The 23,198-nt window shown below is 45.1% G+C and overlaps 2 protein-coding genes across 6 annotated transcripts in view; one reads left to right on the top strand and one right to left on the bottom strand.

The window, feature by feature from the left end:
• Ccnt2 (cyclin T2) overlaps nt 1-6,255 on the top strand; it is a 33,413-nt gene extending 27,158 nt beyond the window's left edge. For 4 of the 5 annotated variants that reach the window (XM_057769362.1, XM_057769363.1, XM_057769365.1 and 1 more), the window contains one exon: nt 439-6,255. In XM_057769362.1, the coding sequence (XP_057625345.1) occupies nt 439-1,830 (1,392 nt within the window). In that variant the 3' untranslated portion in view covers nt 1,831-6,255. The remainder of the gene's footprint in view (nt 1-438) is intronic. The other variant, XM_057769364.1, reaches the window with a different exon arrangement.
• A 5,069-nt stretch (nt 6,256-11,324) lies between these two features.
• The window catches only part of Map3k19 (mitogen-activated protein kinase kinase kinase 19), a 40,460-nt gene continuing 28,586 nt past the window's right edge, over nt 11,325-23,198 (bottom strand). The window contains exons 11-14 of the mRNA XM_057770568.1: nt 18,625-21,051; nt 16,306-16,455; nt 13,390-14,087; nt 11,325-11,391 (exon numbers count right to left, since the gene is read on the bottom strand). Of these exons, the coding sequence (XP_057626551.1) occupies nt 11,325-11,391; nt 13,390-14,087; nt 16,306-16,455; nt 18,625-21,051 (3,342 nt within the window). The remainder of the gene's footprint in view (nt 11,392-13,389; nt 14,088-16,305; nt 16,456-18,624; nt 21,052-23,198) is intronic.

Raw genomic sequence — 23,198 nt, 5'->3', positions numbered from 1 at the left:
TAACAAAAGTATATCAATCTGTCACTCCTAGCAGTTGCCTAGCGAACGCTTTGAAACAAAATGATTAAATACTGCGCCTTGCAGTATTTTCCAATACAGTGTGCCACGCTTGGACTGCAGGTGCTCATAGTTGTTTAATCCTGTGTCTAGTGGACTTTATATCATATATCTTTCAATTATTTTTATTCTTAGTCATGGGGAAATTCTTGTAGCTTTACAAGTGAGGCTAAAGCCTACACCAGTTACTATCTCAAGTCCTGGATTAGGATATAATTGTATCTAATTCTCAAAACTTACAGTCTTCTGTTACATCCATTTATTGCCTTAGAGCTTGAGTCCAGGTGGTTTATTTCAATATACTTCCTATAGAGTTTTACAAACAAAGACTTTATTAAATTTCCTTGCTGTCATTGTTTCTTCTGTTTCTCATTTAACTAGGCTATGGCTAAGAAACCAAAAGTAGATGGACAAGTATCAGAGACACCACTGCTTGGTTCATCTTTGGTCCAGAATTCCCTTTTAGTAGATAGTGTCACTGGTGTGCCTGCCAACCCAAGTTTCCAGAAACCTTCAACGTCAACGTTCCCTGCTCCAATACCTCTAAATTCAGGAAATACTTCTATTCAAGACAGCCGTGCATCTGATAATTTATCAGTGCTGGCAGCAGGAATGCCCAGTACCTCGTACAGTTTGTCATCACACCAAGAATGGCCTCAACATCCAGATTCAGCCAGGACAGACCCAGGATACACACAGAAACAGGAGGCTACTCTCTCTGGGAGCCAGTACATCAGCTTCCAGCAGGGTCCTTCTATGACACTGCATTCAGGATTACATCACAGGCCAGACAAAGTTGCTGATCATTCATCAGCTAAGCAAGAATATGCTCACAAATCCGGGAGCAGTAAGCACCATGGGCCCGTTCCTGCTGTCCCTGGAGTAGTTCCTCAGAAAATGTCTTTAGATAAGTACAGAGAAAAGCGGAAGCTGGAAACCCTGGACCTGGACACAAGGGATCATTACATAGCTGCCCATGCAGAGCAGCAGCACAAACATGGGCCAGCAGTCGCAGGCAGTTCTGTCACTTCTCCCATTAAAATGAAACTTCCCATCACCAACTCTGACAAGCCTGAGAAACATATGGCAGAGAAAAAGGAAAAGAGTGGATCGCTGAAGTTACGGATACCCATCCCGCCCCCTGATAAAGGTCCCAGTAAAGAAGAGCTGAAGATGAAGATCAAAGTGTCGTCCTCAGAAAGACACAGCTCTTCAGATGAAGGCAGTGGGAAGAGCAAACACTCAAGCCCACACATCAGCAGAGACCACAAGGAGAAGCACAAGGAACACCCTGCCAACCGCCACCACAGCAGCCACAAGCATTTGCACATGCACAGCGGAGGTGCTAAGCATGCTGCTGATGGGATGCCGCCCACGGTGCTCAGGAGTCCTGTGGGCCTGGGCCCCGATGGCATCTCCTCCGGCTCCAGTGCAAGAAAGAAGCTGCATATCAACGATGCCTCCCACAACCACCACTCCAAAATGAGCAAAAGTTCCAAAAGTTCAGGTAGTTCATCTAGTTCTTCCTCTGTTAAGCAGTATCTATCCTCTCACAGCTCTGTTTTTAACCATCCCTTACCCCCTCCTCCCCCTGTCACATACCAGGTGGGCTACGGACATCTCAGCACCCTCGTGAAACTGGACAAGAAACCAGTGGAGCCCCACGGTCCTGAGGCCAATCACGAGTACAGTACAAGCAGCCAGCATTTGGACTACAAAGACACATTCGACATGCTGGACTCGCTGCTAAGTGCCCAAGGAATGAATATGTAATCATTTGTTTAGGTCAACTTTTCCTTTGCTTTTTAATTTAAAAATGGTTGGAATGGAAAATTTCCTCCTGGTCCAGCAGTGGTGCCACTGCTTCCATATTTGTAAGTGCTGCTTTTTTCTTCATTCTGAAAAGAAGAGATGATAGTCAACAAGTCTATCTCCACATATGATAGTGTTACAGTACTGTAAACGCATGGAAGATGCAGCTAAGAACATTAGGATGAATGGCTGGCTGCTGCTAGGAATCTAAGCTGCCTCAAGCTTTTGTTATTTATAATTTGAATACTGTAGCTGTTTTTTGTTGTTGCTTGGCTTTGAATGAGTGTCAATTGTTTTTCTTTTGTGTATTTATACTTGTATGTATGGTTTGCATGTCTCAGTGATAAAGGGATAAAACAGAATACTGACAACTGTTTACAAGAAAGTGGAGAAAAAAATGTACATACATTTTTGTATGTTTAGATATTACCATAAATACTCAGGATCGGAGCTGCTTGTAAGTATAACAATATACAGAATAACTTTATTTTCTCTCATCAGAGTCCATCACTAATCTAAAACACAAGTGGCACTTTTTATGTTAACCTTAAACTCTAGGCCTTACTGGAAGCCGCTGAGGGGACACTTCACTACTAGACGGGATGCGGTGCCACGGGTGGTCCTTAACACTGGGAAGCTCTCAGTTTGCCTTCAGAGGTTCTGACCAGATTGGCTGCAGAGTCAGCCCCTAATTTCTGAAGGCTTGAAGAGGAAAAAAATAAAGTTTACATACACTTGATGTGAAGTGCATTTAAATGTTTGTTGGCTTGTTGCAGTGCTATAGAAGAGCAGTTAATAATGGGCATGAGGATGACTGTGACTTAACTCACAGGAGCTCCCAGTGAAGAATTGGTCCAGTTCTTCAAGAACTTTGACACTACAGAGTTTAGCAGTGAACAGGGATCACTTTTCCTTTAGCATTTGCAGTGACACCATAGTCTTGAATATACTCTTCCCATGGAGAGAGAGTGAGTGGGGGTGAGAAAGAGAGAGATACCATATTTCTTTTTCAGGTAAATGCAGTCTTCCTTATAAAAATGAAATTAAACCTATGCTCTCTTGATTCTTTTATATTCTAACAATAAATAAAAAGAAAACATTGCTGACTGTGCATTGTACCTGTATTTATAGCTTATGGTCATTATCAGGAAAATGTAAGGAAAAAGGGCAGCCTCAGGCCAGCCACTGCTGGAGGTTCTACATTCGTTTGCACGTCTTAGTAGGTTCTCATTGAGGTGACGCTTGCACTGTCACCTGACGCCTGGTCAGGGGATAGACCAGCTTGTCTAAATTTTGGTGTAAGCACCAATAGTATGGCTCTTGTCTGTTGCCTAATCTTGAATTTATTTCTGTGGTAAGTCTTAGCTGTTGAGTCTTTTAAAATGGGTCGGATTCAACTTGTCTTGAATCTCAATTTTCCTCTGTATATGAACTGCTTTGTTGTAAAGCCACTGATCTGTGCACAGTTGTAATTTTATTCAAGTATGTTGTGCTTGTAAATATTAGAGTTGAACTTTGTACTCTACTTTTATTTAGCAATTACTTAGTTTGCCAGTAGCTTTTTGTTGTTTTTTTGTTTGTTTTTAAAGAAAATGGTTGATTATTTTGTCAATGTTTGACTTTGGGATGTCAGGAGCCTCTTTGTGGGAACTCAGCCTAGCAGGCTCATCCTCGCTCTGTTTTGTCTTGCATCAGTAATCTGCTACTATGTGATTTTGTTGCTGTGTGGTATATTATTGTATCATAACATGGTGATTCTGATGCAGTTACAGTATCACTGTGCTAATAGTCAAGGACTAGCATAGAATTAAACAGTGCAAGGTGAGGGAGGGAAGGGTTTTGTTCTTGGTGACTTAGACGTGAAACCTCGACAGAGCATCATGTGAACTGACATGGGGTGGTCATGCTACTGTATCATTGGGAGTGATGCCAGGAATTTTAATCAGCTTTTGTAAAGAGTATCCAGGAAAGTAGTGAACTTATTTTCAGTGTGACATAGAGAACAATGTGAGTATTTAAGACCTGGGACTATAGTTAAACCTCACTAAGGGTTTTCAGAAATGTGTTGTTTTTGTTTTTGTTTTTGTTTTTTTTTAGATATGGGAATAAAGGTAATTTTGTTGAATCTTATTGGTGCTAATGATGGACAGTTAAACAGATAGTGTATGTGCTATGGATCAGTACACTTAGTACTTCCAGAATTGACTTTGAAATGCTATGTATTCACTTTTCACTCTGTAAATGTAATTCTTTACAATGACTATTTATTAAAAGGCAGTCAGTCGTGATTTTTACAGGATTGTGTGAACTATTCCAACTCCAACCTCTGAACAAGATGCTAAAACCACAATGGGGGAAAATGTGTGAATCTTCCTAAGTTTCCTTTCCACTAAGGAAAACCCTCATTTCATATCATCATGAATTTGCTTGAAACATCTTGTTTGCATAAAATAGTTCATCTGCATGGTCCCATTAGACTCTACCAAAGAAAAGAGACTCATGAATGGACATTCTATTGTGAGTCTTGTAAGTAGCCATAAATAACCAAAATAGTATCAAACTTAGGTGTGACTTTTCACATGTGCGAAGTACTGTTAAGGTGATACATTTTTGATGAGTTTTTTAATACTTGAAAATATTAAAAAGCATTATCTTTAAATCGTCCTATAAAAGAGTGATTCATTCTTGAGGTGTGTTTCCCTAGGTTCGTGACCCTTTTGCAAAAGCACATTCTAACAGAGGCTTCCTGTCTACCTCTCGCAACCAATTTTCCAAAATCAACATGTGCTTCCTAAATATTTGCCTTAGCTACTAACGTGCAGTTTTCGGGACCAAAGCAAAGGAATGTTTGTTTGCAAAAGTCTTCCAGGAGGCCTGCGTCACAAACTCGGTAGCAGTGTCCGCTGGTGGAGAAGGCCTTGCCATTCTTCTAGTTGCAGATAGTAGCAGTGAAAGGCAGTGGTGCCAGTCCCGGGTACCCTTAGAGCAGTGATGTGCATCTCAGCCTTCTCAGATGTCTTCCGTGGTATGGGGTGTCGTGAGTGCACCCTTCGTACCAACAGATGGTAGCAGTAATACAGGACTCCCAAACTTTCGGGCCTGTCTGTCCCCTTTGTTAGGATTTACTTTAGAGAACCAGCTTGAAATGTTTAATTAGTTATAAATATCTTGCCTTAAGAGGTTTCAAAAAGTGTATTTTCTTATCTGAGGAATTAAAATCTGATTTTATTAGCCAGCCTGAGGAATAAGCCATACCTATATATGCATGGACAGAACATGATTTGTTCCTGCATTATGAAGATGGCTCATTTAGATAATATCTAGGAAAAAGGAAACTTTCTGGTTTGAGTTTTTGAGACACAGTCTTATTCTATAACAAGGATATGAGCTGGCTTTAAATTAATCCGTTCTTCTGCCTCCACCCATGCCTGGATCAGTGTTTTCAGTTATTTCCAGTCTTATCTAAGTGAAAAAAGGACTTCAAAAAGTGGGCTTAATTTGCTAGAAGATTCTGAGAATTTCTTTGCTGAGGAAAATCTGGAAACTCTTTGGCTTGGTATTTCTCTTGATTCAACAGTTTCCCCCTCCGGAGCCTTTCTTGGGCAGCATTAGGATCTCCGCACCACATTTACATAGGGAAGAGTCAGCAAAGCCCACACTAGGGGAACGTGAGTGGACCCAGTTTAACTCTTCTGTGCATGTTGGTTTAAGATAGGTGGGTTGAAGCATGAATGCATTCCTGGTTTTCTTCATTACTCCATTGAGATCATTGATACTAGGGTATGTGTTTAGAATGTAGGCGCTTCTGTACAAGTTCAACAGTTAGGGGAAAGCCAAGTCAGACACTTGTTGGAAATACCTGTCTTCATCATTAGTGATCTTGGTGGTACTGACATGCTCCAGCTATGTTCTTTTGTTATTCCAGTTTTAAATTGTGCCCAGCCAGGTCTTTGTGAGTCCCCTTTTCTGGTTTATAATCACCATCTTTCCTGCCTGGCGTATTCTTGAGGTGTGCTGACATGCCCAAGACTGCATGGGTAGAGCCAGTTCTGTCCTCATAAAGCAGGCTTTGTCCACTCACTGCAAGTCAGTCCTGTGAACTCTGTAGCTTCCCTTTGTTCCCAAGTTTTGAGAGGAAGCCTCACCTAAAATCCTCAGGTCCATTTAGTAGTTTGTGTTACTTAATTGGCCCAATAATGAGTAGCTTCCCTTGATTAAGAAAACCCTGGAGTACCAATTTGTTATGGACAGTGGAATTTGAACATTCAAAACCCTGTGGATAATGGAATGAAACAAGAAAATGTGTATGCTGGCATGAATTAGCCGTTGAATTTCAGCTTCTCATTACATAAGGAATTTATTATTAATAAAGTTTGTTTATTGACAACCAAATCCAAGGCTAACGTGTTAAGTTAATGTGAACCCTAAATCTCAGTTCCTGAGGGAAGTGGGAAGTTTGCTGTGTTGTGAGTGACTCATCCATTCGAGTACCTTAGAACTCACCCAGGAAGGGTCTCTACAGGGCCAGCCTCAAACTGACAGGGGCGGCCATGGGGAGAGGACTGGGTTTTGTGCCCTGTTCTCTCTACAGGCAAAGTCCCACGTAGCCCGGGCTGGCTGGCCTCGAACTCAATACAGAGCCAAAACTCAATACAGAGCCACCCTTAGCAGCATTTTCAAGTGTCGCTACCACACACCGCGCCGGGTTTACTCTGCTTTTTAAGATGTCCCTTACTCCACCAGTTCTCCAGCACTTCCTGCCTGAAAGAAAATGAGTTAATCGTAATAATAGAATTGAGTTGAGAAGCTTGTTTCCTCTAAAATCTGTGTTCAGGCCGGGCGGTGGTGGCGCACGCCTTTAATCCCAGCACTCGGGAGGCAGAGGCAGGCGGATCTCTGTGAGTTCGAGACCAGCCTGGTCTACAAGAGCTAGTTCCAGGACAGGCTCCAAAACCACAGAGAAACCCTGTCTCGAAAAACCAAAAAAAAAAAAAATAATAATCTGTGTTCAGTCTAAGTAGTTTGGGGACTTTTTTGTTGGAAGGAGCAAGTGCCACTGTATCTCCAAAGGAACTGCCCTTGGGAGTCCGTTCACCTAAGCCTCAGTAAAGTAGAAGATAACTGACTCCCAAAAATTGGGGTTCTGACTTCCACATACTACACTCTGGCATACACGCATACAGGTATAAATACACAGTGATACAATCTTAAAACCGCACTGGCTCGTGGTCCATGTTAGTGATGTCAGTGTTGGTGAGGTAGACGGGCGGCTCTGGGCTCTGACCAGCTTGTGCGGCCTAGCTGGTGAGTTCCAGACAAATAAGACCCTGGAGACAGCACCTAGGAAAAAAAGCCAACCTATTCCTATCCACATGTGCTCCTGCAGCCACCCAAACAAAATCACTTAGGGGTTAACTGCTTTACTTGAACTTGGCCCCAGTTCACAGGAAGATTAAACATAATGAAGTGAACTATGGGATGTAGTGGTACACACCCTTTATCCCAGCACTTGGGGAGCAGAGGCAGGCAGATCTCTTGAGGTTGAGGCCAGCCTGGTCTACAGAGAGAGTTCCAAGACAGAGCTACACAGAAACCTGGTCTTGAAAAACTTTACACACACTCATTGGAGTAAGCTTGTTTTTGCTCTGCGTGTGTCCGTGTGAAGGTGAGAGGTTGATAATTGGGTACCTTACTCAATGTTTACTGATGTATGTTTTGAGACAATCTCACCAATTGGCTGTCCTGACAGGCCGGCAAGCCCCTATGATCTTGCTGCTCTGCCTTGGCACTGGGGTTATACGTGCATGCCACCTTGTGTGGCTTTTTATGTGGGTGCTGGGGACCCACACTCGATTCTTCATGCTTACACACCAAGCACCTTACTCACTGAGCCATCTCCCCAGCACTACCTATTTTGAAGGTTTTTAATTCAAAATTGTGCAGGATTCTACATCAGCAGAAGTGGGGTTGACTTGCCAGTGTGTTTTGCTGCGGTAACAGTGAAAACATGCCTTGCTCCTCCCTGCTTCCCCAGAGGTTTTAACAGGCATCAACAGAAGTAGTTGCTGCAAAGTTCGAAATAGCCAATTTTAATGAGTTCTATCTGGGCAGTGGTAGTGCACACCTTTAAGGAAGACAGATCTCTGCAGAGCCACACAGAAAACCCTGTCTCAAAAAACTCATTCCCTATAGTGGGATACCTTGCTCAGCCTTGATACAGGGCTTGGTCCTGCCTCAACTTTGGTGTCAGACTTTGTGGACTCTCCAAGGAAGACCTTAACCCCCTCTGAGGAATGGAGGGGAGCGGGAAATAGGTAGGGAGAAGGAAATGGGGTTGGTATGTAAAATGAAAAAATAAACTTTTTAAATTAAATAATAATAAAAACTCTCCCTCCCAAGTGCTGGGATTAGCAGGATGCAGCTCTATAGCCTGGCTGAGCATAATCTTTAAACAATTCAAGTTTAGTAGACAAAACATCAGACATAGCCTAGCAATATAAAAGTGTATAATCTTCATAATGAAAAGACTTGAGTAACTACAGTGGAGGTGACCTCGAGCAAAGTAACCAGAATTCTCTAACAAGCTTACATGCTGTTTTAGGCTTAGCTAGTTCTCCCTATAAATGTAATTTGACTCACTGAAGTAAGAGCAGCTGTCAAGTCATGTAACTAGAAAACTGCAGGGAAAGCAGCCTGAGAGTTATGACCACACATTAAATAATTAAATTATTTGAACTTTTTTTTTTTAACAGTCTAGGACCATTTAGAGCTTGAAAGAAGCCAGGCAATGGTGGTGCGTGCCTTTAATTCCAGCACTCAGGAAGCAGAGGCAGGCGGATCTCTGAGTTCAAGGCCAGCCTGGTCTATAGAGTGAATTCTAGGACAGGTTCCAAAGCTACAGAGAAACTGTCTCGAAAAACAAACAAAAGTTTGAAAGATGGGCTGGAGAAATGACACTATGGTTAAGAGTTCAATTCCCAGCAACCACATGGTGGCTCACAACCATCTGTAATGAGCTCTGGAGCCCTTTTCTGGCCTGCAGGCATACATGGAGTCAAAACACTGTATATATAATAAATAAATCTTTAAAAATTTTTTGAAAGGAACACAACAGGATGGGCATGCGGCTGGGAGGAGGGAGACGTAAGAAAAGTCCCACCTTTAAGGGTAGGAGTAAAGGCAGGCAGCAGCTGGAGGAGGAGAGGAGGGGGTTGTCATGGGGTTTTTATTGCTGTTATAAAACACCATGACCAAAAAGCAACTTGGGAAGAAAGGGTTTACTTCAGCTTACACTATCACATCACAGTCCTTCACTGAGGAAAGTCAGGACAGGAAAGACAGGGAAAAGAACCTGGAGGTGGGAGCTGATGCAGAAGCCATATAGGAACTCTGCCTACTGGCTGCTCACCAGCTCAGACTTGGTCTACTTTTTTTTTTTTATTTGTTTTGTTTTTGTTAGCTTTGTATTTTGATTTTTCAACACAGGATTTCTTTGTAGCTTTGGAGTCTGTCCTGGAACTCGCTTTGTAGACCAGGCTGGCCTTGAACTCACAGAAATATGCCTGTCACTGCCTTCTGAGTGCTGGGATTAAAGGCGTACATCACCTCTGCCCAGCTCAGTCTGCTTTCTTCTAGCACCTTGGACCACCACTCCTGGGGTGGCAACACCCACAGTGGGTAGGGCCCTCCCACATCCATCACTCAGAAAATGTACTGCAGACTTGCCTATAGGCCAGTCTCACAGGGCATTTTCTCTGTTGAGATTCCCTCCTCATGTGACTCTAGCTTACGTCAAAATGACATAAAAGTAGCCAGTACGGGGGTCTTCGGAGAAACAGTGAGGAAGCATCAAAGAAGATGTATTAACAACAGAGAAGCAAAAGAAAAATTAGTATGGGTTCTTTTTTTTAAAAAAAAAAAAAAAAGGGTTTATTTATTATGTGTATTATACAGTGCTCCTCCTGCATATATGCTGGCAGGCCAGAAGAGGGCACTAGATCTCATTGCGGATGACTGCGCCACACTGTGGTTTCTGGAATATGAACTCAGGACCTCTGGAAGAACAGCCAGTGCTCTTAACTACTGAACCATCTCTCCAGCCCCTAAAAGATATATTTTTAAAACTAGAACTTAGAAGAGTAGGCAGGCTTAGCAGTGAAGATCTGTAAACAGCTATCCAGTTTCTTAAAACTTCTGCATTCGGGGATGGAAAGAATACAAGGCCCTCAGCTCCTCCTGTTATATACCCTAAGGTTTCTAGAATGGAAGGTCATTGTGAGATTCCTGGGAAAATTCCAAGTTCTTGGGATCTATTGCTCCAGGAGTCAGTCTGGTAGCTAAAGTATGGGATATATATCTTACATATAATATATGATATATATTTCTGCCAGGTACCAGGTTGGTCAGCAATCCCTAGGATCCCTCACCCTACTTTCCCCACTTCCTCCAGACTTCTTTTGCAAGATTTAAGTTGTGGGTGGCTGAGGAGATAACCCAGTGTTTAAAGTGTTCGCTGTCCAAGCTTGAGCACCTGAATTCAATCCCCCACACCCAAGTTGAAAAATCAGTGGGGAGGAGCTGGAGCTGGCTCCGCAGAGTTAATAGCATATGCTACTCCTGCAAAGGATCTGGGCGCAATTCCTAGCACCCCTATCGGGTGGCTCACAACTACCTGTAACTCCAGTTTCAGACATCTGACGTCATCCGGCCGCTGTGGACACCTGCGCTCACACTTGGCCACACATAAAATATATTTTAGAACATCCCGAGGGAGGTAAAGATGGGGTCCCTGGGGCTGGCAAGCCAGCTAGTCTTGCCAATGGGTGAGCTCCAGGTCCAGGGAGAGACCGTGCCTCAAAAGATAAAGTAGAGAGTAACAGAGGAAGACACCAAATGCCAATCTCTGATTTACACATGTAAACACATATAAGCAGACACAGACATGTGCACAAATAAATAAGCATAGTATCGGGTAAAATGTGTGCGATTTATTTTAAACTATTAAAATTAAAGGAAGTAAGCCAGATATGGTGATGCGTGTCTTTCATCCCAACACTCCAAGGCAGAGGCAGACTGGTCTCTGTGAGTCTGATGCCAACCTGGTCTACATAGTTTCAGGATAGTCAGGGCTACAGAGTGAGACCCTGTTCAAAAAAATTAAAAGAAATATATAAAGCAATGGAGATAGTTCTTGGGCAATCAAAATTGTAAACACTGGAATGTGGTTTTGGTGGGTTTTAAAAAATTATTATTATGAAATTCTTCTCTTGCACCTAGACAGTCATGCCTGAAGTTTAAGGTCAGTTTGTAATTAAAACTTGCCATTGATGCTGCAGGATCTGGTTAGATTGGGCTAGGATGAATTTATCATCGGAAAATACATCCCTTAACCATCATTCCCCACAGCAGAGCCAGGAGTGGGGGTGGGGAGTCTAGACTGGGAAGTTGGTGCGTGCTCACTGGCTTCTCTTCAGGAAGGAGTGCATCAAGAGCTGGAGAGCAGAAGGTCTCACGTGCTGGTCCCTAAGAGGGAGAAAACAGGTTAGAAGCGGTACACAGTAGTAACATGACCACTACCACGATCTGCATGAGTCTGATGCACTTATAAAGACGGAGGCACAGGGACTGAGAGATGGTTCAGTTCAGTGATTACCAGCTCTTGTTGCTCTTGCAAAGGCCGCTAGTTCATTTCCTGGTACCCATGTTGGGTGGCTCACAACTACCTGTAACTCCAACACCAGGAGATCTGGTGCCCTCTTCCGGTAGTCTCCTCAGGCATCCACACATGCTGTAGACACCCCCACACACATTAGTTAATCAACTTAAAATAAAGATGGAGGCACAACTGCTGATTCAAGGGACCTGCTCAAGCTTCAACTAACTCCAGCTTTTAACTGTAATCTCAGGCGAGTGACACACACTTCGCTCCCCTATAAAGTGAGGATTAACAGCAATGCCTACAGACCAGGGGCTGTGCTAGCGGAGGAAGTGCTTCTCTAGCATATACAAGGTCCTAAGGACTGTGCAAACTGGACCTAGTTGTGCTCACCCACGATTCAGTACTTAGGTGGAAGCAAAAAGATCAGAAAGTCAAGGCTATCCTTGGCTAAGCATGGACTTGTGGAGCTTAAGAGCATCCTGGGCTACATGAGACCTTGTCTCAAGTTTTTTTAAAAAAAATTTAAACCTAACTTGTTAGAAGAATTAAATAAGTATCTAACTTTTAAAAATAATTCACTGAGCAGTGGTGGTGGCGCACACCTTTAATTCCAGCACTGGGGAGGCAGAAGCAGGTGGATCTCTGTGAGTTCGAGGCCAGCCTGGTCTACAGAGTGAGTTCCAGCACAACCAGGGCTACACAGAGAATCCGTGTCTCAAGCAAAAAACAAACAAACCAAAAGAATTCATAGTTTGAAAGACCTTTAAAAGTAGGTGGTTGACACTGGAGCACCGGACTGAGCTCCCAAGGTTATAATGAGGAGCAGAAGGAGAGAGAACATGAACAAGGAAGTCAGGACCATGAGGGGTGCACCCAACCACTGAGACAGGGGGGCCAATCTATTGGGAGCTCACCAAGGCCAGCTGGACTGCTACTGAAAAAAACATGGGATAAAACCGGACTCTCTTAATGTGGTAGACAATGAGAGCTGACGAGAGGCCAAGGAGAATGGCACAGGAACTTTCATCTGGCGATGGATCGAGAGAGAGACAGAGACCCAATTTGGATCAACCGTCTGAGCTCTTAAGGTCCAAATGAGGAGCAGAAGGAGGGAGAACATGAGCAAGGAAATCAGGACCACGAGGGGTGCACCCACCCACTGTGACAGTGGAACTGATCTATTGGGAGCTCTCCAAGGCCAGCTGGACTGGGACTGAATAAGCATGGGTTGAAACTGGACTCTCTGAACAAGGCGGACAATGAAGGCTGATGAGAAGCCAAGGACAATGGCACTAGGTTTCGATCCTAATACATGAACTGGCTTTGTGGGAGCGTAGCCTGTTTGGATGCTCACCTTCCTGGACCTAGATAGAAGTGGGAGGACCTTGGTCTTCATGTAGAGCAGGGAATTTGGACTGCTCTTCAGTATCGAGAGGGAGGGGGAGTGGACTAGGGGGAGGAGAAGTGGAGTGGGGATAGGGGGAGGGGAGCGGGGGGAGGGGGCAATAAGTGGGAGGAGGGGGAGGGAAATGGGAAATGGGGAGCAGTTGGAAATTTTAAGTAAAAAAGAATAAAAAAAATCAAAAAAAAAAAAGTAGGTGGTTGAACTGTTTGCGTGTGTCTGTTTGTTGAGACAGGCTTTCACGTGTCTCATGCTGGCCTTAAACTTCTGATCCTTACACCTCCGCCTCCTGAGTGCTGATTCTACAGGCATCCAGCATGCCCAGCGTATGCGGTGCTAGGGATTGAACCGCATACTAGACAAGCTGCCAACTCCTCGCCAGCTGCTGAAACAGAACTTTGAATGAGCCACACGTCATGAAGAGAATAATTGCTTCTTCTCCCTTCTTTGACCTTCTTACCTGGTCAGGCACAAACGCACAAAATCTGCAGCAGCTTCTGAGAACCGGTCGGGGAGAGGAGGCATTAGGCCTCTATGGGCTCCGATGTAAAACATGGCTGCCATCTTATCCATGGAAGCCAGAGGAGGCTTCCCGGTGGCCATTTCAAACACCGTGCAGCCGATGCTCCATATATCTGATTTTCTTCCGTAGCCAGACTCGTTGATGACCTCAGGGGCCATCCAGTATGGTGTCCCGCGCATGGACTTCAGCATGTCACTGTGAGTGCCATTTAAGCCTGCCCAGGCCAAACGCTTGGCACAGCCGAAGTCAATTAGCTTTATTGTTCCCGTTGGCATGAGCATGACGTTGTTTCCCTTGATGTCTCGATGGACCACACAGTTCTCATGGAGGTAAGCAACGCCTTGCAGGATCTGTCTTGTGTATTTACAGAACACCATCTCAGGCAGGGGCCCGAAGCGGTGTATAATACTAGAGATGGAACCACCGGGGACAAATTCCATGAAGATGCTCACTGTGTTCTCTTCCAAGCATGTCCCCAGGTAAGCCACTATGTTTACATGCTTCAGAGCCTTCAGCAGATCCACCTCCTCCTGCAGCTTCCGGTATTCTTTCTCAGTGGCCAATTTATCCGAAGTATCCAGGGCCACCTGCTTTACAGCGATCAGCTGCCCTAGGCTGGTAAGCCCGCAGTAAACCTACAAACAAGGCAGGACATATTATCAACTTCATGACAGCGCAGTGTGTTCAAAGCTGCCTTTTCCCTCACTTCCCAAGCTGGTTTTGTACTCTAAGTCAGTCCATCCCCGATTTGAGTGATACATAGTTAAGCAAACTCTGCATTCGAGATGGCAGTGAGCAAGCATGATGGACAGGTGGCACACTGATTTATCATCCCCCAGCCTTGTAGTTTTAGATGAGTTTCTATGATTTTTTTTTTGCTTGCTTGTCTTGTTTTTTCAAAGCTGGACATCTTGACACGTGCCTTTATCTCACCACATGGGAGGCAGAGGCAGGGAGATCTCAGTTGGTTCAAGGAAAACCTAGTCTACAGAATTGTGGGTCAGCCTGGTCTACACAGTTGTGGGTCAGCCTGGTCTACACAGTTGTGGGTCAGCCAGGTCTACATAGTGAGACCCTGTCTAGAAAAAGATTGTCTTTTTATTTTTATTCATGTAATTATGTGTGTATCTTTCTTGCACGTATCTCTCTCTCTCTCTCTCTCTCTCTCTCTCTCTCTCTGTGTGTGTGTGTGTGTGTGTGTGTGGCAGAAGAAGTTGGATCACCTAGAACTGGAGTTGTAGATGGTTATGAGCTGCCCAATGAGGACATAGGCAGGGAATGGAACTCAAGTCCTCTAGGAGCACAGAAAGTGTTTTAAACTAACAAGCCATCTCTCTAGCCTTTCTCTTGTCTTTTGAAGACCATGTCTTATGTAGCCTAGGGTACCTCAAACTCACTTTGTAGCTGAAGATGACATTAAACTCCTGATTCTTCTGCCATTTCCTCCCGAGTGCAGGATTACAGTGTGTCTCGCTGCACCAGATGTGGTCAGATGTGTCTGTGGGGTTGTGTGTGCAAATGGATGCCAGGAGCTGACGTCGGATATCTCACTCAATTGCTTCTCTTATTTATTTACTTATTTATTTTGAGACAGAGTCTCTCTCTAAACATAGAGTTCTCCAATTAGGTTGGCCATTGAGCCGTAGGGCCCCTCCCGTCCCTTCTTCCCCTGTGCTGAGATTGTAGGTGTGTGGCCCAGCACCCAGTTTCTATCTAAGCACTGGGGATCAGACTCGGATCCTCATGCTTGCAAAGCAAGCACTTTACCAACTGAGTCATCGCCCCATCCTCCCTTAAAAGCGACATGACATTTGCCTCACGTATTTCTCTGATGAGAATATCAGATGCTGGTCTGGGAAAACCCCTCACCAAAAGAATACAGCAGGGTTAAGTCAGAATAGAGTCCTCCAGAGAGAGAAGGAAGCAGGACTGTAATGTGATTTCTGATGTACTCTGGGGCTCATGTTCATCTCGCCTTTTTGTGGGTTCCTGGAGCGTCCCCAGCTAAAGACCCACAGATTTGGGCCCGGGTCAGTCTATTCTTCATCTGTCTATGCAGTACTCTTTAGACCACCAAAACTTTAGGGGGTCGTTATGCAATTCCCCAAACACAAAGAACAGCATTAGAGTTTGGCCCCATGTAGTAAGTCTCCCTGTTTCCACTGCTATGGTGAGCCTCTGGAGGGAGAGACTTCCTTCCCAATAGGTTCGTGATGATGGCTACTATTGACTAGCAACTTGACAGAATCTAGATTCATCTACGAGACTCACATCTGGGCATGTCTGTGAGGGAATTTCTAAATTTGGTTAACTAACCCTGAATGTGGCTGGAACCATCCCACGAGCTGGGGTCCTGGACTGAATAAAAAGAGAAAGGGAGCTGAGCACAGAGCCCATCTCTCTGCTTCCTGACTGTGGATGCCGTGTGAGCTCCCGCTACCAGGACTTCCTCCTCCAGATAAACTAGACTCTCCAACTGTGAGCCAAAATGAATCATTGTTTCCTTAAGCTGCTTTTGTCCAGTGTCTTGTGGAAGCAATGAAAAAAAGTTAGGGCAGGGCTTGAACTTGGAATGCAGAGAGGCTGGAAGTGCATGGTCACTGTCTGAGAGCAAGAGCCAGGGCAGAGCCCGTGAGACAGCCCATTAGGAAATGGTTAAGTCTCTAAAACCATCCATGCCAACATCAAATCAATTCCACTCCTTTCAGATGCATAAAGAAAGAAACATATTCCTCTCGAAGGAAGTCTGGGTTTTTCTGCGGCTTCCAGCTGAAAATGCTCTAAGTACAGAGAGTGGGGAGAGAGGGGTGGGGACGGTGGAGAGTTCTAGTGTTGGGGTTCAGGTGAACTTACTGTGCCGTATGCTCCTCTCCCAAGGACCTCACCCTTGGTCCAGAACACAGCCTCTTCGTGTTTTAAACTCTTGTCGGAAAGTGTCTTCTTTTCATTTGAGTTCAGAAAGTTTTCCTCCTTGTCATATATCCTGAACCCATTAATACACCTCTGGGAAAATGAGAAAAGAATTACCATTAAACTCTGGCTTGTTGTGGGAAGTTGATGAGAACACAACAGATCTGCCTCCTCTTCCTCCTCCTCCTTTTTTGAGACAAGGTATCAGGTAGCCCAGGCTGGCCTCCAACTTACTATGTAACCAAGGATGACCTCAAACTTTTGATCCTACTGCCTTTCTGCCCCAGGTGCTGTGATTACAAATAATGCCACCTCATGCAGCCCACCACACCCACGTGCAGCCGCAGCCCACCACACCCGCGTGCAGCCGCAGCCCACCACACCCGCGTGCAGCCGCAGCCCACCACACCCGCGTGCAGCTGCAGCCCACCACAGCCACGTGCAGCCCACCACACCCGCGTGCAGCCGCAGCCCACCACACCCGCGTGCAGTTGCAGCCCACCACACCCGTGTGCAGTTGCAGCCCACCACACCTGCATGCAGCCCACCACAGCCACGTGCAGCCGCAGCCCACCACACCCGCATGCAGCCCACCACACCCACGTGCAGCCCACCACACCCGCATGCAGCCCACCACACCCACGTGCAGCCCACCACACCCGCATGCAGCCCACCGCAGCCGCATGCAGCCTAGAGCAGCTTTGAGTGTATGTGATACAACACAAACTCATAAACTTACTTCAAACATTGTGAGATTTTGTTTCATTTTGTTTGCTAGGCAATCATGAGGGTCTAGAGCTGACAACTTTGTAACTGTCTGATGATCATTAGAAATTCTCTGCCATTGATTGAAAATGTCATCATTGAACAAAATACCGACCTACTTAAATAGTTTTGCTCTGTTAATCTACTCCAGGTGATCTCAAGGTAAGAGCGTCAAACTAGCTAAATTCCAGAAGACCACAATGAGAACTCGGAATGCGGCTCAACAGGCAGAGTCCCTGCTTAGCATTCATTCCCAAATGAATGTGTTCCATCCCCAGCACCACGTAAACCAGGCAGAAGCAGGAGGATTAGAAGTTCAAGGCCTGGAGCCTACACGGAACCAACCTAAGCCCTCTGCACATAGTAACAGTGTGTAGCTTGGTCTACCTGTAGGACTCATAGCAGTGGGAACAGGAACTGTCCCTAATGCTTTTGACTGGCTCTTGGGACCCTGTTCCTCATACTGGATTAACTTGCTCAGCTTAAATACAACCAGAAGTGCTTAGTCTTATGACAAGGTGGCACGCTATGTTTTGCTGATACCCATGGGAGGACTGCCCCTTGCTGAACAGAAGCAGAGGACAGGTGGGTTCCGAGGGAGTGTAGATGCGGAGGGAATTGGAGGGAGAAGAGGAGAGAGAAGAAACTGTGGTTGGGATGTAAAGTAAATTCATTAAAAAAGAAAAAAAAGTTCAAGGTCATCCTCGGCTGTGTAATAAGTTCAAGGCCAGCCCGGGCTACAAGAGACCTTGTCTCAAAGAAGAAAACAGACACAGTAAAGAATTGTAGCCTAAACCTGGCGGTGATGGCACATGCCTTTAATCCCAGTATAGGAGGCAGAGGCAGGTGGATCTCCTTGAGTTCGAGGCCAGCCTGGTTTGCAGAGAGAGAGAGAGAGAGAGAGAGAGAGAGAGAGAGAGAGAGAGAGAGAGAGAGAGAGAAAGATCCAGGACAGCTAGGGCTACACAAAGAAACCCTGTCCCAAGAAAACAAAAAGAAAAAATTACTATTTGGGATTCATGATTCTTTATTTAAAAAATAAGGATTTTTAGGGGCCAGCAAGATGACTCAGTGAAGTGGTTCTCAACTTCTGGGTCCCGCCCCAACAGTGGTCTCATACCAGATATTTACATTATGATTCATAACATAACAGTATCAAAATAACGGTTATGAAGAAGCCACAAAATAATGTTATGAGAAAGGGTCGCAGCACTCGGAAGGTTGAGAACCACTAACTCAGTGAAAGGCGGCACTAAGCCTGATGATCTAAAGTTGATCCCGGGAGCCAAACTGATGGAAGGAGAGAGAAGACCCAAAAGGAATCCTCTGACCTCTACCTACATGTCATGCCACATGTGTGCACACTTGTGCACTTGCAAGCACACACACACACACACACACACATACACACACACGTAACTAAAAATAAGGGTTTTGAACCAGATTGTCTCTGAGGTCCTTCCCCCCCAGCACACCTCTGATGCCAATCAGACCAACCTGCAGTTTGACGTCTGCTGTCTCTCTGTCCAACTCTTCGATGGTATTCCCTCTGCTACTAAAGACAAGGTTCAAGTTTTCCGCATCTGCCTCCTTTGTCATTCTTTGGCAGGAGCCGTTATCTGTCTCATCGAGTGCGAGCAGTTCTTCTACCAGACAACCTAGCAACTCATCCGTCAATTCTTCATTCTTTACTGGGTCTAAGATTTCTGGTGAGCTATTTCCAAGTGTTTGATAAGTGACAGAGTTATTTTCTAAGCTATCCTGATCCAAAGAACGTGTCCAGTGTTGTTCTGTGGGGGAAGGTGCGCCTTCTAGGTTCTCGTGGAAAGAGAAACTCGAAAGGCTCACGGGTGTTTTAGACTTGTCTGAAAGACTATCGAATTCCAGGTAATCGAGGAACACCTGCTCAGCAGTTACTTTGTCAAGAGGGTCTAGATCCTGTGTTTCTGGGGACACAAGCTTGCCTAAACTCTTGTTGCTCAGCACAGCCCAGCTGTTTTCTGAAGGGACGAGCAGGGTCTGGTGGTGCCGCTGTTCAAGCTCCTTCAGATCTCCAAGGCTCTGGGTCAGTATGTCACTGGCAAAAATACCTCCTTCCTCGGCACCTTCCTCTGGGAAGATTTCCTCAACAATGGACAGATTCGAGACAGGAGGGGTTTCTTTCTCTTCAGGGGCTTGCTCAGGGATTGGCGTCAAGTTCGAGAGTTGAACTTCATTTTTGGCAGACAGAAAGCCATTTCCTGAAGATTTCACCTGCCAATCTGGTTCTGAAACGCCACCCTCTGCATGGCTACCTGAAGCCTTGCAACCCTTTTCTTTAGAAATTAACCCTCTGTGCTTTTCCTTGAGACCCAGGGAAGACTTTGGGGGTTTAACATGTGGTCTCTTCTGAAGAAGTCTTGCTCTGCTATTGCGACTTCTGTCACTTTGGGAAGGCTGGCATTTACTGGCGATGCATCGGCCCGGGGGAGCTCTGCATATCTCATGGTAATATCTGTGTTCATGCCTTTCCGCCTCTCGAATGTGACTATAAATAGGAGTCCCAAACATCTCGTAGATGCCTGGTCCATTGGAAGTCGAATTGATTTCTTTGAACATGTCACTATACTTCAAATCCAGGAAGTGCCGCCTTGGGTCTGTTGTTTCAACCGAGAGGGGAACACTTGGCTTTTTGATACCTGAGTTTTTACTGATTCGAGGAAATGCTTGCTTTTTGGATTTCTGGATCTGATGTGTTGATTTCTTCTTTTCTGTCAGAGGCGCTCTCCTTTGAAACTTGGGCGACAGATGAGGTCTGGGGTCTGTGAGTTCCAAAGCAGGGAACACTTGAGTTTTTATGTTGTTTGTATGCCTGTTGGGCTTAATGGAAGCTTGAATAGAAACGGTGAGCGTGGGAGGTGGTCTGTTTCTTGCCTTGGTCCTTGACTCCAACTTGGCTCTGTGAGTATTTGCCTGGAGTTTGTCCTGCTCTTGTTGAGCAAGTGTGTTGAAACTCTTGCTCTTCTGTGCTGTGTGCTTTCTCTTTTGGAGGTTTGGTTTAGCTGTGGCTGGCTCCCTGGGTGTTTCTTCTCCAGGGAATGCTATTTGGATAAGAGGCACCATTCCATTCGTTTCTGGTTTGGTTGATTCCTCTGCCGATATTTTTTTGTTCTGTTCTGTGTCTCTGTGACCTTCTAGGAGCTCTTCAGTGGGGCCATCAGAGTTCATACCGGGTACATTCTTAAGAACACTAACCTCTTCTAACACAGAGTGTGGTTCCGTTGATCCGGCTTTGGGTAAAGAGTTGCTTTTGGGATCAGGACCTTTCTCATGTCTGTTCTCTTTTTCCTCAGCTGGGGTTATTTCTGCATTCGAGGTGACCAGCGGCTTGCTGAGAGTGGTGTACACAACTTCTGAATCTTGTTCAAACTCTCTGGCTGTTGAGCCCTCTTTTTTGCTCAGTGAAGGATCCTGGGAGTCCTCACCCCCTTTCCTCGTCTCACTAGCATGGCACTCACCACCCCTCTCCTTCCCCATGGGAAGGTTGCCTTCACTGACCCTCTCACAGGAAACCAAAGCTCGCCCTTCTTCCAAGCAAGAGGTTTCAGTTTTTTCCCATCCTTCCATTTCCTGGGATTGCCAACTCTCCGCCACTCCCCCCTGTCTTCTGGGATGGTTCAACTTCTGGAAAGAGAACAAGTTTCTAGACCAAATGGCACTGTCAGAAGCCCTGAGGCTCTGTTCTGCTGGTCCCTTCCATGTGACATCTTGATGGTTCTTTGATGAGCTAAACTCAGCTGACTGGCTAAGAGGCTCCAAGAGCTTAGGAACAGAGGGGGTGAGGCTTGGGACTCTTCTCTCCCTGTGTCTTGGGAACTTGTGATTCTTTTCCACATCGAGGACACAAGATCTCATGGGCAAGAGAGATAGCGGTGGCAGCAGAAACTAAAAAAAGAGAAAGAAAACAATAAATGCAGAAAAATATCTAAGTACCATATTCCCTGACTTAAAGTCAGAAACCAGGCTGGTCTCAAACTTGAAAATCTGCCTGCCTCTGCTTCCATTGCATTTTTTTTTCATAGTTGGGGATCAAATCCAGGGCCTGTGCATACTGGACAAATGCTCTACCACTTAGCCACATCCGGCTACATCAATATATCAACAGGCCAGAAAGATCACAATTTTTTTTAAGGTGGGGTTTCTCTGTAGCTTTGGAGCCTGTCCTGGGAACTAGCTCTTGTAGACAGGTTGGCCTTGAACTCTCAGAGATTTGCCTGCCTCTGCCTCCCGAGTGCTGGGATTAAAAGCCTGCGCCACCACTGTCAGGCAAGATCACAATTTTTCAAACCAAAATCTGGCACTGGGGTAGAGCTCAGTTAGTAGAGTGCTTATCTGCATGCATGAAACCCTGGTTTGAGCCCCAGCGTCATGTAAGTAGGGCACCAGGTACACTCCTTAACCCCATGCAGGGGAGGTGGAGGCAAGAGGACCAGAGAAATGTAAGGCATAGACTGTATACAGCCTGGGATAGAGTATTTGCGAATAAACAGACAAACAAGCAAATAAATACATCCAGACATAAAATAAAACCTAAATCAGGGCCGGCAAGATGACTTGTTGGGTAAAGGAGCCTCCTGCCACCAAGCCTGGTGACCTGAGTTTGATTCCTGGGATCCAGACGGTGCAAGGAGAGAGCTGACTCCCCCAAACTGTCCTCATAAACATAGTCTCTCTCTCTCTCTCTCTCTCTCTCTCTCTCTCTCTGCTCTCTCTCTCTCACACACACACACACACACACACACACACACATACATACAAGCAAAATAAAAATAAATATCTTAGCCGGGCGCTGGTGGCGCACGCCTTTAATCCCAGCACTCGGGAGGCAGAGGCAGGCGGATCTCTGTGAGTTCGAGGCCAGCCTGGTCTACAGAGCTAGTTCCAGGACAGGCTCCAAAACCACAGAGAAACCCTGTCTCGAAAAACCAAAAATAAATAAATAAATAAATAAATAAATAACTTAAAAAAATAAATCTCTAAGCTTGGGATTTGGTTCAAGGGTATGGTGTATACTTCGCATACATGAAACCCTAGGTTGATTCTTCAATACCAAAAACGAGGGGGGGAAATCAATATAAAACTAAAATATCATTCTTAGTACTTTTCAGAACCAAGATTAAGCAATTCCTTTAAAAGATGTAATTAGGGGCTGTAAGATAGCTCAGAAATTAAGAGTAAGGATTACTCCTGCAGAGGACTTAAGTTTGGTTCTCAGCACCCATGTTGGGTGGTTCACAGTTGCCTGTAAGTCAGCTGTAGTTCTAGGGGATTCGATGCCTCTGACCTCCTCAGGCATTTGCATGCACACAGCACACATACACAGAGATACATATGTAAACATAATTAAAAATAGCAAAATAAATCCTTCTTTCAAGCTAAAGTAAGGGGACTGGAGAGATGGCTCAGTGGCTGAATGTTGGCTGCTCTGGGAGCAGCTCCCATAGTGGCTTACAGCCTGTAACTCTAGTCCCAGGGGATCTGACACCCTCTTCTGGCTTCCACAGCAGCACGCATACACAAAGTGCACAGACATGCATGTAGACAAAACACACATATTTATCAAATTAAAAAAATTCAAAGCTCAAATTTATATGTCAAGACTCATAGTTACATAAATATATATGTATTTTATTTGTTATTTTGCTTTGGTTTTTTGTTGTTGTTTTCTTGAGACAGTTTCTCTGTGTAGCCCAACTGTCCTGGAACTCACTCTATAGACCAGGCTAGCCTCAAACTCAGAGATCCATCTGCTTCTTCTTTGAGTGCTGGGATTAAAGATGTGCAATACCACACCAGCTTAAATGCTAAGTTTTAAGATGAAAAATATTTTCTTTCTCTTTTCTTTTTAGTTTCCAAAGGATGGATTAAACTGTTTTGAAACCCTCTTGAGATCCATTTAAATGTGTTGTCGCCTGTCCTACAACAGTCCTTCATGATGGATGACCTCAGGGATTGCGGAACAAAACCTCATCCGTGCTTTGCTGAGTCGTTTAGTTGGGGACAGCTTTAGAATTGGAAAGTTAGAACTGGGT

Source organism: Chionomys nivalis, chromosome 5, assembly GCF_950005125.1.
Source record: "Chionomys nivalis chromosome 5, mChiNiv1.1, whole genome shotgun sequence".
Classification (NCBI taxonomy): domain Eukaryota; kingdom Metazoa; phylum Chordata; class Mammalia; order Rodentia; family Cricetidae; genus Chionomys; species Chionomys nivalis.
This window is presented reverse-complemented; position numbering and strand designations above follow the sequence as displayed.